We start from the raw sequence: 12271 nt of genomic DNA on the forward strand, positions 1-12271 counted from the left end.
TTGAAGCATGTGAATTTAATACAAATGTACTACCTTTAAAAATCACTAAAATCTGTGACCAAATTCGGACACAGCCGACCACCTATATCTCTGTAGTTTGATAATTATATCATCTAGGTTCGTCTTACCATTGAGCACGTGGACGAACACCGTGGCCGTGTTGGCGTTACTTGGCTGGCACGTGTAGTTTCCGGTGTCGGATAGCCCAGCCTTAGTGACCAGCAACCGACTGGTGGTACCTGATTCGGTTTTCTCCGTTTCTAGACTGATTCCTCCACGGCCTCGAGGTGAGTCAAAGTCCACTACTTTGGTGCCATGAAGCCATATCACCGAGCTTGGTGGCGTCGAGTGCACATTCACTGAACACGTCAGGCTGATGGTACTGCCTTTCTTCACGAACACCTCTGGGGGACCGTGGATGTTAGCTTGGGCCGCTGAGGACGGTGGAAACACAAAAACAAACAAAAAAACGAAAATTATAAGCCAAACCCGTCGATATATTACTATTATATTATTGTTCGCCTCCACACAAAGACGTGCTTAGGATAATAATATTATTATCATAGTCATCATGAGAAAAAAAAAACAATGTTGTTTATTGTACATTTAATTTATTGACTGGACTTAAAGCATTATTTTTTTTGCATCAGACTGGATAGTGTTTCTTTTACCTTAGATAATACCCTAGCTAACCCCGTCTCCAAGATATTGGTTGTTCTCTACCGTTATCTTGTGTCAACATTCCTACTTTATTTATTTTCTGTTTGGTCTTAGCGATAATTTATACTGTCAGATATGAATACGTTATTATCGCTCGTTCGCGGAAGTACGCATTTTATGCGATAAAAATAGTTAAAAATGCTAATAGGAGACAAATATGTATCAACCTGCCTCTTTCAAGCATCTATAATCTGTATTGCAATACAATTTTGTCTTTCATACAATGTAAAATAATAACAAACACTACTTTCAGACAAGTGTATAATGTATAAATAGTAATCGAATTAATATTAAAATCCTATAACAACATATATGTAATATGTAATAACATATTACATGTAATAAGTAGAAACAATATAATATTAAACATAATAACATAAAACCATAACGTCATACACATGATTATTGCAAAATCATTTCATAGTTACTATTATACGTGTTTATAATAATGTATTGTTCAGTTATTCGGTACTACTATAGAGTCAACTCGTAATTACAACGCGTAGTTAACACAAGAACAAAAACGTGTGCTAGAATATATAATTATTTTCTACGGAATGATTAAAATTTTTTCTTGTTAAGTTTTTTGTTACCTTCCCAATGAATTGTTTCTGCACTCATAATATCATCAAATAATCAAATGTATACGTTTAAAAAATTTAAAACCAGTGACTAGACTAGTATTTTTAAGTACAGAGTATGACACGATGGCAATACCATAGTGACTATGAATTATATATTTAACGGAAGTATAAGAAAACCAATTTACTTACATGCACAATGCAATTCATAAATTAAACTATGGTTAATATTTACACAAAATATGAGAACAATTTAAACTATACAATAAACGATGAAATTCTACAAAACCATCCACTGTTTTTGAAAACATTAAATTGTCCAACCTATATTTTATAATATATATAATATATATGCTCAAATTTCATGTATAAAATAATTATATATTATATAATTTATATATTAAATTACGTCCGTATCAAATATTCATATTGTATATGAAAGAAAAGTAGATTTGTCAAAACTCAAAAATTAACAAATAAATATGAACTGACTAGCAGCCATTGAATCATAATAACAAGCTTACTACGTTATTATAATTTTTTTTTTGTGAAATTAAATTATTAAACAAAAGCAAATATTCAAGCAATTGTTAAAGATGTAATAATTTTTTTAAACAGTCTACCTTGCAGAAAACTATTTAAAAAAACATTATTTTTTTTTCAAACTAATAATTATGTTTTAAATTACATTTTACTGATGTTATAGAACATGACATTTGATAGACGTGTTTTATGATTAAATTGAATTTTAAATTAAAATTGTTTTCCCTATATGTACATATTATTAAGTTTGGTGTGGATGAAAATAATAAATAATAAAATGTTAAAAGTTTGATTTCGTGTTACATACTCCTAAAATAACTAAACGAATACAGCCAATATAAAACACTCATGGAATGTTATTACGCTTCCACCATATTCTCAAATAATGGTGATAATAGAAATTTAAAGTGGACAAAAGCTATTATTCCTTACAATAAATAATAGCCATTACGGTTTTCAAATATTTCAGTAATAACTGCTGAAGTTCGAATACATTTTAATTGTTAATATTAATATTAATTTATAAAAAATGATCTATACTGTAAATTATATTGGTTTAAAAAAATAAAAATGAATTCTATGTAATGTAAAATAATAAAAAAAGTTTACTATAATCAGGCAATCGAATACTGCGGCGTGCAGTGTACCGGAAGGTTTTGTGGTGGGATTGCGCGAAAACGGACACGTTTAAGCCACCGCCTAGAAGTCCTCTACCCGTATCCTGGGCCGTAGTATAGGTGTATAATTCTATAGTATAACAAATTAATAAATAGAGAACATAATTTACGTTTTAATCTGAACAAAATGTATACTTAAATAACGTATGTGATATTATATTATTTTATAGCATTTGCTTGTGAGTTTGTGACTATATTATACACTTCACAGAAAATAGTTCTTCATTGAGCTTGTTCTAATTATTTTTAAACAAATTTATAAATAATATAAATATTTGAGAATCGTTAAATTACATTTGTTTAATGAAGCGCCAAAAATCTAATAGTATAATTTTTACAGACTGAAGCAATAAAAAGGTTTTTTATTAAATTAAAAATAGCTTTTTAATTTAAAAAAATAAATTTATTTTCAATTAGAAAAACCAAGTAAAAAATGTATAGTTCGACCTAAATACTTATATGTATTGGTGGATTCGATATCATCAAGAAACACTTCATATTTACCTACTTATTTATTTATTTTTTTAGTATAGTATTATACAGTTATTTATTTAAGAGGGGCATTGACGAATAATGTGCCAACAGTTATTTTATATAGGTAGAATAGTTTGATATAATATAACGTTATCAAACAACGAAATGAGCATTTTCTTTGGATTGAATGGAAAAAAATACCATACAAGTATATATCATATTATAACAAGGCATATTTGCCTTTTCATTTTTTGCCGATATAGTATCATCGAGTTCAATTTTTATTTCAGACACAAATGACAATGCACATATATTTGGAGCTTATAAATTTATTATTGTTGATAAATGGTTGAGTAAATATATTTTATCTGCAGGATGTGGATTCCAGTATACTAAGAATTGAAGTTTGATTGGTCTTGCTATGTTTTAATAAAAATGAAATTTGTTTATCATGAAATTAGATATTGTTTATTCTCTTGAAAATTGTTAATAAATTGAGGTTGTTGTTTTAGATGATTTTAATAGTATTAACTTTTTAACTAGAATGTTAACAGATTTGTTCTTACAGTTTGTTTAATATATTTTGATATTTCAATAATAGTTATTTTAATTACTGTTGAGTTGAACACTGTTAATAACTGTGGATAGTAATCAGGACTGTAAATTTAATAATAATGTGCATTGATACTTGATACATTGAACCCTTAACTATTAAAAATATGTGAAGTATAAATTTGATTCAAAATATTAACATTCTAAATACAAAATTGTATTTTGCATATTTTAGGCGTTAGTGTAAAAACGCATATCATTCAGTTCAATGTTTATATTGTATAATTAGGAAATATTACGGATTTAGCCAAATTTAATAAGTATCTTAGTAATATTAAATGTGATATTTTAGTAAACAAAAAAAAGTTAACTTAGTATAATTTCTCGTTTTTTAAGCTAATTATTTCTATTTTTATGTCAAAATAATTTGAATTTATGCATATGCGTTGAATATTTTACAAATATTATTTATTTGTACTTTTTATGCTATATAGTATATTATATGCTATGTATACCAAACAAATTGTAAAGTGATTTTATTAAATACATTTCTTACATAATATTATCGCATATTTCAGAATTGTTAGTGAATATTTTTACTATTTTTGAATGGATCAGTATATGTATGCATATATTTTGATGGTTATTAAGTGAAATAAACTCATAGTTATGATGATAATAAATGTTTGTGTCATATTTTTTTACTTAAAAAATTTATGCTGATTCGTTAAGTTAAATTATTTATTAATTATAATTAACCTTTTAAGACCTACATACATTTTTAAAATGTTTATGAGATTTTTGAGTTAACATTTAACTAATGAAAGTTGATAAATGAAATTTTTATTTCATTATAATATATGTATATGTTTATTGTTTGAAAAAAAAATTATTAGTTTTAGCTCTATTATAATTTAAATAAGTTTTAAGAATTAAAGTGAAATAAAATATAATGCATAATATTATAATTTATATTAAATGAAAAATCAAAATTTTAATTATTTTGTTGTTTTTTTGAAAGCGTGCAGACTAAGGTAAAACGGTTTTAATATAATTTAATTTTTTGTTGAATAATTGAATCAAAATAATTGTGCTATCATATATTATTTTTGGATTTTTATCTCAAATCAATAATTTTTCACTGATAATTGTATTCAAAATTTGTAAAATTTATGTATTACTATTATGTTATTTACAAAAAAAATTAATTTATTAAAAAATATAGTGAACATCGATTTCAAAGTATTTTTACGTCATTAGATAATAAGAGTGTAATAATGATTAATGGATTTCCATAAGCTAATAAATTAGACCAATGGGATTATGAAAAAAATAAAAATAAATTGTTATATTTTTATTGTAGTATTGAAAACAATATCGAAATATACAAAATGAATCTAAGTAATACCGTAATATTGATACCAATAATAACTGAGAAACAAAGAAGTTGATCATTTAAACTTTGGTTATTGAGGAGCAGAATAGTTAAATTGAATTGGTTGCGTTTCAAATAATAATTTAGATATTATTCGACGACTTACTGTGAGCTAGCGATGGTTATTATGATATAATTTAATGATTCTGCAATGAATATACAAATTAAACTATTTAATCACTAACTATATGTGTTAAAATATCATACCTACATAAATTTAAAATTGATTTGTTATACGTACTACCTTCGACGTTCAGCTGCACAGCTAAGTTGATCTTAGGTTCGGTGTTCACCTGACACTCATATATTCCAGCATCTCTCTTTTGCACAAACTCTACTTTCAAATCCCATTGTTCGCTGTTTTCTGGATGTATGACGCTAAAACGCCCATCTCCAGTATACGTGTGGATGCTGGACGTCAATATATGCAGGTCTCGTTTTCGCATCCAAGAAACCTGAAATCAAAAAATATACAAATGCACGTTATTAGGATGTTGATAATGTAGACAAAATCTAAAACTAATTCCAACAAGAATGAAACACGAATAAACGAATGACCGAAAAATAGAATAAATATAAAAGAAAATAACAACTGCAGTGAAAAACGAAACGTAATTTCCCTGCTACGCACGGCGACGACGACGTCGACGCTCATTATTCGCTATCAATCAAACGGATTACGGACGTTCGTCGGATTCCCTCCGCTTTTCCCCGTTTATAAATAAATCTCTAAGACCTACAAAAATATTAAGTGCCTTATCTTTTGAAATATACGAGACTTTAAAGATCACTGTTATTTAGGAATTTTTCATTCTGTGATATTTTTCTTTAATAAATGAATACAACCATGGCAACTAGCAATGGATCAAACTATTCACCGACATAACACCGTTATATAATGATGTTGTCAGTAAGAGTTAAATTCAAATACATTGGCCACATCATATTTTATTTTTGGTAAGAAACACTACTGGACATAACTAATTTCCGCTCATAAATATTATTGTATTAACCTGCTGAAAATAGTGGTGTCCGTAAATCTTTTGACCTAATTTGTCTATAACTAATCGCAATATAAATAACAAATGTTGGAGATATTTTCGATGTTAATTTATAATATTATTTCCAGTCAAATAAACCTAAGTAAGTGTTAAAATAATATAATGTACTATCGTATATATTATGAAAATTCTATAAACCATTATGTATATAGGACTAAATACAAATCATAGTCATCCACATTTTTATAAAACCAAACATTCAAATTTTATTATCTTAATTTTTGAGTAATAGGTATGCAAAGACCCTATTGTAAAATATTAAGGTACCTATTTTGTGTGACCTAAAATTTTAGGAGTTTTCTGTGCCGGTAAAACTTCTTATTTTTATATATAAATCTTTTTTATTTAAAAATGTGTAAGTAAATTATACTTTTTTTAAGAACTAGATAAATACATTTGATCTTTAAGTATACTAAAATACGTTTCATCATAATAATTTAAAAAATCAGAAATCAGAGATCGAATAAATGCTTTAATAAAATATAAGAGAAGAGGTGAGTGGGTTGGTGATTCACTCTGTTTATATATTATATAAATTATAGTAGGCCATTATTATTCTTTTGGTAGTCACGTAAAATGATACCAGTGAAAAATAAATTAGTGAACAAAGCCAACATTAAGGGCTGATGTAAAAACTATGTGCAAATAATTGTGTTGAAAACATGTTCAAGGTTCTGTCTGTATACAGTAGTTTTATTTATTTTATATTTTATTATTACGATTACCAAGAGTATCAAACAAAATATGATTTTCATAACTTGTGTGTGTCGTTCAGATTTTCCATACTATCTAAACATCAAAAGAAATTAAATTATATTTGTTTTTTTTTACCGTAGAATTTGGTCTCGTATGTTAAATCATAACTGTAATTTGTTAATCGTTAGCAAATACATGTGAACAACATTATAGAATGTGAAAATCAGAATCACTATTTAAAAACCAATTAATTTTTATAATATAATATGATTTCACTTACTTTGTCACTGTTTAAGCATAAACAGTTATTGTAAGTAACCGATTAACGTCTTATTTATAACGCAATAATTTGTTTATTTAACAGTTGAATGAATATTTATAGCAATATTTAAGTGTAAAATAAACAAGTTGCAATTTAGATTCTGAGTAGAGTGATATTTTGTGCACAACAACCCATATTGGAACAGAAAAAGCCGCGATTTTTTTCAATATTGAGTGTGGTTCCTAGTAGCAAATTGAATCTAAATCCGTGAATGAAAAAAATAAAAATTCTCAGAAAACTAAAAAAAGACAATGAGAGGTCGGAAATATTTGAGCGAAAACAAATTTTCATCACAATTGATTTTTATATTCGACTTGAAATTTCTACAACATATAATATCATCTATTTGCCTTGTTTTATGCAATGTGATATATTTAAAAAAATATTTCTATTTTTATTGTAGACATTTTAAATGCATGCTTATAAAATGTTTGTTTCTAGGTTAAAAGCTTGAACATTTTATACAATTTAAAAAAAAAAGTTTTCTCATAGCAGTTAAAAATTATCCGAAATACTTTGACATTATCATTTTAACATGAGCTTGAAGTTCAATTTAAAATAAAAATTGGATATCTAAATAAAAAATAATGATGTTTGTTATTTTGAAATAATCCAAATATTTAAATGAACTGTTTCATTTTTTAATTTTGTTCTGTGTAATGAGAGAAACTTATAATATACTACTCGTTGTTCTAAAGTACCTACGTTCATATATATACGTTCATGTATATTAAGATATTATCAAACACTTGTTCAAATCTACTGAATTTATACAACTCGAAATATTTATAATGTATATATTGTTATATAATGTAATATATTATGTTGTTCCACTCATATCATACACTTATAAACGTTTTTTTTGTTGTTGTTGTAAATAATGATTTATTATTGAATTCAAATTAAACTTACCCTTTATAGGATTTTTATCAAAGAGAGGAAGGTACAGTAAAAATTTAATCTACTCTACGCCAGAGCGAGTTCTCTGATTTTTCTTATTTACTAATTGAATCGATAACTAGGTATCTGTTATGGGTCTAGTATACAATAGTAGTATAAAATAAGGTTAATATTAATGACCATTTATTCTATCAATTAGATTTGGCACATTGATAAAATACAACTTTTAGAATTGTAAAAAATCACATAAAATCTACGAGAGAAAACCATTAGGTTTTGTACGTGACTTCCATTTCAATAGTTCTAAATAATTTTCAATTAAAAAAATAATTATATATTAGGCTTATATTAAATCGTTTAGACAATAAGAAAATAATTATCCTGACTTATTTAAATGGTTATTATATGGTATTTATATATATATATATATGGTTTGAATTGAACATAAAAAAATATTTTAAGTTTAGAAGAATAATTACAAATATACATGATTAACTTTTAACATGGATAAAAAATACGAAAATTCTTATTTAAGAATGTATGTTTTATAACTTATTCATGTGAAATTCGTTTTATAATTAAATTTTAAATTTAAAACAGTTTAAAGAGGTTTTTTTTGGTTATAACATTAATGTATAATTTAATATGAATGAAATGTTTAATATAGAATGATTAATTTTAATGGCTGTATCCGAGTTGCGGTCATTGGCGATTTTTAAGATAAGCACATATTATTATAACAGCTGCCCAGTTGCGGTCACGTTGATTGTAGGTAATATCTTAGTTACGGTCATGCTGATTTTACAATTAATATATTATATTTATACGGGAACATCGGGAACACCACTATTTATCTGTAAAGTTTATATATAAAATAGATAAAATTGTATAGTCCAACCGTAGTTTTGAATATTGCATTCAGTATGCCTACGTTTTTCGACGTGGTAAAAATGAGTTCACGCAATAATAATATGTTGGGTAAAAAATTAAAAGCACTACGGATTTTCACAACATTATATTATATAATTTGACATAAGTTAATCATAAAACCAAGTACCAACATTTTTAACCATACCTACACAATATATAAGAGTATAGACAGTCCTAAGTCTGTTATCTTTTCGATATAAATGGGAATCAAAATGTTGATTAGAACTTTTTTGTATTAATATATAACTATATGTCTATATACTATTTATACTGTACTAAATACTACTTTTTTGAGCGACCGCAACTAGTACGTAACCTTTTTGTTGGGTGACTGCAACTAGTACGTATTTTATGATTTTGACCGCAACTAGTATACACCGATTTTAATAATATTCCTGATTAAAATTATGAGCATATTGTAAATATTCTAACAATTTCCAACTAAAAGATAATCTAACCACTTGGTCATGAAAATTTATTATTGTTATTGTTAATATTATTGTTTAAAATTGATATGATTTATACTGAAATGTTTATTTTTAAACATTGTATTAACATAGAGTTATGTAATATACGATTCCCATATATTAAAATAAATAAAAATACAATCTTGAATGAAAAAAAAAACACATTTTTCATAAACCATAAACTAACAACCATTGCAATCTTTAAAAATATGACAGTTGTAATGCATTATTTTAGCAAATATATCCTAATATACTTCAAGAAATTTTGTACCATCTGTGACGTCCCAAAATGATTTATGTAATTAATATGCGGATCTTAAGAAGTGTAATTAACGTTTAACGAACATTTAGAAGATAAGATTGTGTTTGTTTAACGATTTATTTGCTTTTCTTTCTTGACATTTAAAATGCTACAAAAATAAATTTGATCCGTTAAAAGTTTGAGGAACTGTTAATAATTAATTTTTGGCCAAAATTAATTGTATAGTTTTAATAATTATATTAATATAGTGCACCTATAACGGCTATAACCATAATATTGTCCATAATAATTCGTTAATAATTTATAATTAGGTACTAGCCACTAGGTGTATTTATATTAATTTTGCATTGTAATGCTTACGATAGTTAATTAAATTTTGTTAAGTATCAGTAATATATTGTAAAAAAAAGTTTTAGATACCAAATAACAAATTAGTTTTATATTAATTAATTTATAAAGAATTTAGGTTTTATTTTAAGAATCAATAATAATTAAACAAAAGATAAACAATGTTTAAAAATCTATATACTTATTATTATTTTTAAACTTTTGTAATTGAATAAATAGAATATCCTTTATGATAAAAACATACAATTCTGTAAATCAGATGACTTTAAAAAAAATTTAATTAAGTATCAGTCTGCTTAAATCTTAACAAGTTAAAGTGAAATATCTGGTTATTAACAAAACAAAAATCTTTTGTGTGTTTATGTAAATTAATATATTATAATGAAGAGGAATACATTAAAAAGACCAAGGGATGACTGAAATTATTTAAAGTAAAATAAAGAGTTAAGAAAAAATAACAGAAAAAGTATTGAGAAATCAATAGTTGTGTTTAACGATAGATATTTGTGTGAGGTGTTGTATTTCTATTTGGAGCACTTGGTATGTATGAACATACGTATTATCAAATAGCCGGATTTGAGTGTGATATGGTGGCTATTAGATTATTATGGTCGATTACCGTTAAAATATAATAAGCTGTGCATTATACTATCTACTGGTTGTTCTATCGATATATTGGTTGTATTACAATGATATGTATCCGTAGAATTTGACAACTGTACAAAGCAATTATATTTGTGTTAGTCATATTATTATCTTTCATATACATCTTATTACCAATATATGTGTGCACTTTTGTATTTTTGTAGTTTTGTAATATAAATCTGATGATATTTTACGCTAATAACTTTTTACATTTTCAGAAGTATCTTTAGTATTTTTAGTTAACAGATATCAACTTGTATCTATTATAAATTAATAATATACGTATTAAAGTAGTAATTACATATATGAAATATTGCTTAATAGGTTTGTGATACTATAAAAACTTGATATTATTTTTTAGATTCTGAACGAAGTAATGAATGTAATGAATGTAATGATTTTACAATGATGTGTGTTTTTTTCTTGTGTCTGTGTACAGCATAACTACTCGAAATAATGCTTCAATTTCAAACTTTGGGGGTGGTTTCCGATGTAAAAGTGAATATCTTTGGTGCATTATAGTGATCAAAAGCAAACATTTTCCAACAGTTTTCAAAAAAAAAAACAAAAAAAAAAAAATGACAGAAAAACGGGAATTTTTACGCATAACCAGTTTTCGACCAAATCGATTTTTTTATATGGTTGTAATTCAAAAACTAAACACTATAAATACTTGAAATTTTCACAAAATGTTTATGTTAATGTTATCTTTATACAGTTTAATTTTCAAAAATTTTTGACTTTTTTGAGTTATTTATAGATCACTGAAATTTTCAATATTTATGAGAATTTTTTTTTGAAAAAATTTAAGATGACCAAAAAAAATTGAAAATTGAATACAAGGTTCCTTATAAGTTGTTCTTATTGTAGCTAAAAAAAATTAAAAATCGTTATTCACAATTTTTTTTTATTAGCATTTTGAAGTTCAAATATTGACGAAAATTCGTCAAATCCGTGAATATTTGCAAATTATTTTGAAGTTGAAAAATCATAAAATTGTTTGTGTTTATAACTAAGGATTAAAAATACAACACTAAGTTTTCCATAAGTGAAGGAAACTTCAAGTAGCTATAGACAAAACTCGAAGCATCATTATAGGAAAAATTTTTTGAGCGTTTGAGTTTTAAATTTTTATGAAATCATGTATAACGATAACGATTTATCCTCAAACCAGGTATATGTTTATCTATGATAATATAAGGTATTATGAATTGTAATAAATACATGCAATGTTTTTGGAAAAATTGATTAACCATGCCTTATACAAAATGCATCCTAATTGAAAAATAAGATATTTTTTTCAAAATAGAGTATATGACAATATTTAAATATAATAAATTCTAGACTGACAAATCATCTCCGTTTAGAATTGTTTTTCGTATACAATGATACCTATCATTTCATTAAAATCTAACCAACCCTAGTCAGAGGTCTACCCCACCACCTAATGTACAGCAGAGCGACATCCACTTACCCGCTTTTTATGTTTACTAAAAACTTTTCAGCATATTGAATTTTACTATTTTTTCATGTGAATATATCACAAAGAGTGGCTTGGTGTGATTAAGGGTCTACACTCAGTTACGTACGAGCTCTGGGTGTAGACACTTTTTGGCGTTGCTTACTCCTGGGTGGGTGACCACCCGAAATTTTTAACA

The 12271-nt window shown here is 25.8% G+C and overlaps 1 protein-coding gene across 2 annotated transcripts in view; it reads right to left on the minus strand.

Annotated features, from left to right (window-relative positions):
* The window catches only part of LOC107169556 (lachesin-like), a 270623-nt gene that overhangs the window by 8113 nt on the left and 250239 nt on the right, over nt 1-12271 (minus strand). The window contains exons 4-5 of one of the 2 annotated variants that reach the window (XM_089226856.1): nt 5227-5437; nt 129-434 (exon numbers count right to left, since the gene is read on the minus strand). In XM_089226856.1, coding sequence (XP_089082982.1) covers nt 129-434; nt 5227-5437 — 517 coding nt within the window. Of the gene's footprint in view, nt 1-128; nt 435-5223; nt 5438-12271 lie in introns of both variants that reach the window. The other variant, XM_089226855.1, reaches the window with a different exon arrangement.

Source organism: Diuraphis noxia, unplaced genomic scaffold (assembly GCF_037042655.1).
Source record: "Diuraphis noxia isolate RWA-SAM2 unplaced genomic scaffold, SU_Dnox_SAM2 contig0004, whole genome shotgun sequence".
Classification (NCBI taxonomy): Eukaryota; Metazoa; Arthropoda; class Insecta; order Hemiptera; family Aphididae; genus Diuraphis; species Diuraphis noxia.